Source organism: Echinops telfairi, unplaced genomic scaffold (assembly GCF_000313985.2).
Source record: "Echinops telfairi isolate 266 unplaced genomic scaffold, ASM31398v2 ScPeMD7_53;HRSCAF=182, whole genome shotgun sequence".
NCBI classification, from domain to species: domain Eukaryota; kingdom Metazoa; phylum Chordata; class Mammalia; order Afrosoricida; family Tenrecidae; genus Echinops; species Echinops telfairi.
The window spans coordinates 14,636,938-14,641,235 of NW_022103951.1; the positions used below are offsets into that span (position 1 = coordinate 14,636,938).

Here is a 4,298-nt window from a genome sequence, read left to right on the forward strand (position 1 = left end):
CTTGGCAGCACCCACGTGCCCCCGCTCAGTTCCAGACCTGTGCCAAGGAAACGGCAGCTTTCACATTAGAGGAGAAGATGGCGAGCGAGTCAGACGAGGAGATTGAGTGCGACCTGAGCAACATGCAGATCACCCCGGAGCTGCGCGAGTACTTTGAGCAGACCGAGCGGCACAAAGAAGAGCGACGTAAGTCTGGCCTGTGGCCTCCTGCTTCCTGCCCTTGCTCTTTCTTCCCTCGTACAGAAACCGAACTCCTCGTGTGGGGACCAGACTCCTCAGAGATGTTAGCTGCTAGAGTGATTTCAGTAGAGGACTTTGTTGTTGTTCTGTGGTAAGCTCGAGGACAAAGCTTGCACTTATACCATTCATTGACTGTCTGATTTCAACCAGATGGATGGGTGGGTGGGGTGTCCAATAGCCCCTCAAAATTTCACAGATGAGGACATGCAGCCTTTGGAAGACATGGACCAGGGTACTGACTAGTCATTAGGCATAAGGACTGACTGACTCAGACTCTGGCCTGACACCAGGACTTCCCCTATGACTGCCGGGTCACCCCCACCGGCAGGAGCAGAGCCCAGTGTGCAACTGACACAAGAGAGCCGTGCCCGGCACTTCAGTCCCTGGGTTAGAGAATGGAGGTATAATGGTCTTCAAGCTTCATTGAGAAAACAGGAGTTTTCCTGGTTTTACTATTTCTTCCTAACTTGCTTCAAAGAACTCAAGTGGCCTTGTGTTCTCTCTGGAGCATGGAGAGGGACTATTTCCACTTGACATGCTGCTGACAGATTCACAGATGCTTCCCTCTCCCAACTCCCCTCGCCTCTCCCTGTTCTGACCATTGTCTACTCTCACCATCTCTCTTGCTGAGGTCTAATTGCGTGATGTTTCACCTCGAATTTTCTATACAGAAACATAGATGCCCGGGAATGGCCAGATGATGTTTCTGGCTGAAATGATCTGTATTTTCTCAGAAGCAGGCTAGCATTTATTGATCACCTCCCTGGGTGCCAGAACTGAGCAGTGCACTATGTCTAAATTCTGTGTGTCTATTAGTATCTCTGCCTGCGATTTTCCTCGTAACTGCTACTTCTGGTTTTCCTTTGATTAAAGGGTTGCATCCTTTGATGCATATTAGAAAGTGTCTCCCTCCCACGAAGTCTTTTTAAGTCAGTGTTTTCTATTGCACATAGGCTACGTTCCTTTCAAAGTACACAACCATGGGGAGCAGGACTGGGCGTGATAGAGTCAGCGTTGGAGCAGGTCCGCGGTAGCTGCTGGGCGGGCTGTGTGTTACAGCTGGAGAAAAAGCAGATTTGAGCAAGGGATGCTTGCTTTCTGTCAGCTGAAGGTTGACATAACGTGGTTTCCCCTCCCAAGATGGATACTTTTAGCATGGTCCTTGTGATGGCAGCCCCAGTCACACATTATGGCTATCTTGCGTGACCTGCTGATTTGAAAGATGGGGCATGAAAAAGTTCGTTTGAAAGTGGAACCGAAAGCTTGTTCCACACACATGTAGAAACTCAGCTCCGTGAACCTGACAGCTATTCAATTTTTTTTGGGGTGGGGGGGGAATATATATGGATGAAATGAAAATAAAGAAACATTCGCTCTTTCCTCTATTTCCTTTTAATTTTCTCCTGTCCCACTATCATGTTTGGCCTTCATTCAGGTTTTAGTAATTCCTCTCGGTTATATTGCCCTTGATCAAGCCCCACCAGGCAGCCTTCGGTTTTAGATCACTTATTCCTTTTTCCCTGGGTTGGGTTAACACCCACTTCCTTACATGCCCCCCCTCTGGCCTAACTCTCTCCCATGTCCCCCAGGAACCATCTATCCCATTGTTTTCTCCCCGATTGTTTATCCCACCTACCTTATCTAGCTAGACATGCAGAGACAATAATAAGCACAAAAACAAGACAACAGAAGAAAACAAAACAATGACAAGAAAAGAGAAAAGCCTACAAATAGTTACAGATCCGTTTGTTGACCTTTAGAAGTATTTTCCAGTCGAGTCTGATGGGGTGCCACACCCTGGCCCCAAAGTCTATTTTTGGTATTACTGGGGACTTCATTGCTTTGCTGCACTTGCTGCTCTGTTCCACGTTCTTAGCATTTTGCCCTGGTGTAGTGGGGTCAGATTGGGTACAATTCTCACACTGTGCCTCCAGTGTTGTTCCTCGAAGCACTTTGGGTCTGTGAGGGACGTAATGTCTTGTGGTGGGGCTGGCCCTATGGTCCTCTCTGTGTATTGGCTGCCTGAGCAGGAATACCGTCATCGGGGGACAAGAGGAAAGTAAAAGGAAATAGAGAAAAGAACGAGAGGAAAATGGCACTTATAGAGGTCTAAATACAGGCATGTACATATGTGAATATATCTATATATAAAGATAGGAAAATAGATCTATGTCCACATATATCTATGTTAAGTACTAAGGTAGCAGACGGACATTGGGTCTCTACTCAAATACTCCCTCAATGCAAGAACACTTTGTTCTATTAAACTGGCATTCCATGATGCTTACCTTCCTGACACGATCGATAAAGACAAATGGGTGCATAAGCAAATGTGGTGCAGAAAGTTGATGGTGCCTGGCTTTCAAAAGATATAGCATCTGGGTCTTACAGGCTTGAAGATAAACAGCCAGCCATCTAGTTGAGAAGCAACAAAATCCACATGGAAGAAGCACACCAGCCTGTGATCCTGAGGTGTCCATGGCATCAGGCATCAAAGACCTAGAACAAAAAGTCATATCAATGTGAACGAGGGGAAGGGCAGAGTGGAGACCCAAAGCCCATCTGTAGACAATTGGACATCCCCTTACAGAAGGGTCACAAGGAAGAGACAAGCCAGTCAGGGTGCATTATAGCACTGATGAAACATACAACTATCTTCTAATTTGTTAATGCTTCCCCCCCCACACTATTAATGACCCCAATTCTACCTTACAAATCCAGCTAGACTAGTACAGCTAAGAACTGGAAACACAGGGAATCCAGGACAGATAAACCCCTCAGGACCAATGAGAGTAGTGATACCAGGAGGTTACGGGGAAGATGGGGGGGAGAAAGGAGAAACCGATCACAGTGATCTACATATAACCCCTTCCAGTGGGATAGACAGCAGATAAGTGGGTGAAGGGAGACGTCAATCAGTGTAAGACATGAAAAAATAATAATTTATAAATTATCAAGAGTTCATGAGGGTGGGTGGACGGGGCGGGGAGATAGGGAAAAAATGAGCTGATACCAAGGGCCCAATTAGAAAATGTTTTGAAAATGATGATGGCAACAAATGTGCACATGTGCATGACACAATGGATGGATGTATGGATTGTGATAAGAGCTGTATAAGCCCCCAGTAAAATTATTTTTAAAAAAAGAAAGCAAAACATAAGCAGTAGTGGCCCATCCAGATCTGACTAAGAACCACCCCCATTACTACTACTTCTCAGGTGCAGTTCTAAGTAGTTAATCACAGGCAGGACAACAACCTGCTGGCTTATGCCTGCCACTCAGTATTCTTTTGAATGACTAGAAGTATATCAGTGGCTATTCTCAGTCTTCAACCAGCGGTTTTCAGGTCATATTGACAAGGTTCTCACTTGGCTGTTAGTCTGCGGGAGTTGGATGAAGGCAGTTCGATCCGGAGCATTTTCTACACTTTATGAACTGCATGTTTTGTTTGCCATCATTCCAGAAACTGCTTCTTTTTTCCTTTGCTTCACAGCTCCAGACTGGGCTATTATCATCACTCTGGGAGAATCTTCTCTGATCCCAGATCCAATCTGGGACTGGGCTCTCCAAGGAAACAGACAGGTCTTGCCATCTCTGGGAAGCAAATGCCTTGTGCCTTTGTTTTATTGTGAGCTAGTGAGAAAGCCAGCAAAAATAATTTTACCAAGACATTGGCAATCCTCCCATTTAACCTTCACTTTTGGTATTAACATAATTTGTTATTATCATTTGTTTTCAGCAGGTGAAACTGCTAAAATCTCAAGGTCCAAGCCTAGCCCCACCATTCACTAGCTGTAGGTTTTTTATCCTCTTCAGGGCCACTCACCTTGCATGTTCTGTGCCTCAGTCTTCTTGCCTGGGAAATGGGATGGCCAGGCTGAGGGTGGGGAGGCCCAGTTGGTCTGCTGTCTTCTTGCTGCAGGGTTTGCTGCTGGCTGGCAGAAGCTGCCAGGGGCTAATCCACTCCCAGTGGCATGGCATGGCAGGTGGTGGGGTCAGTCTCCAGCAGCCACAGGAGGATGGAATTCCAACGGCAGAGAGGAAGAGGACCTGGGGGG

At 46.5% G+C, this 4,298-nt stretch overlaps 1 protein-coding gene across 1 annotated transcript in view; it reads left to right on the top strand.

Moving 5' to 3' along the window:
- Positions 1-2: 2 nt before the first annotated feature.
- Positions 3-4,298, top strand: part of GEMIN8 (gem nuclear organelle associated protein 8) — a gene marked incomplete at its 5' end in the record, with an annotated part of 14,074 nt that continues 9,778 nt past the window's right edge. Inside the window, one exon of the mRNA XM_013006497.2 lies at positions 3-186. Coding sequence (XP_012861951.2) covers positions 3-186 — 184 coding nt within the window. The remainder of the gene's footprint in view (positions 187-4,298) is intronic.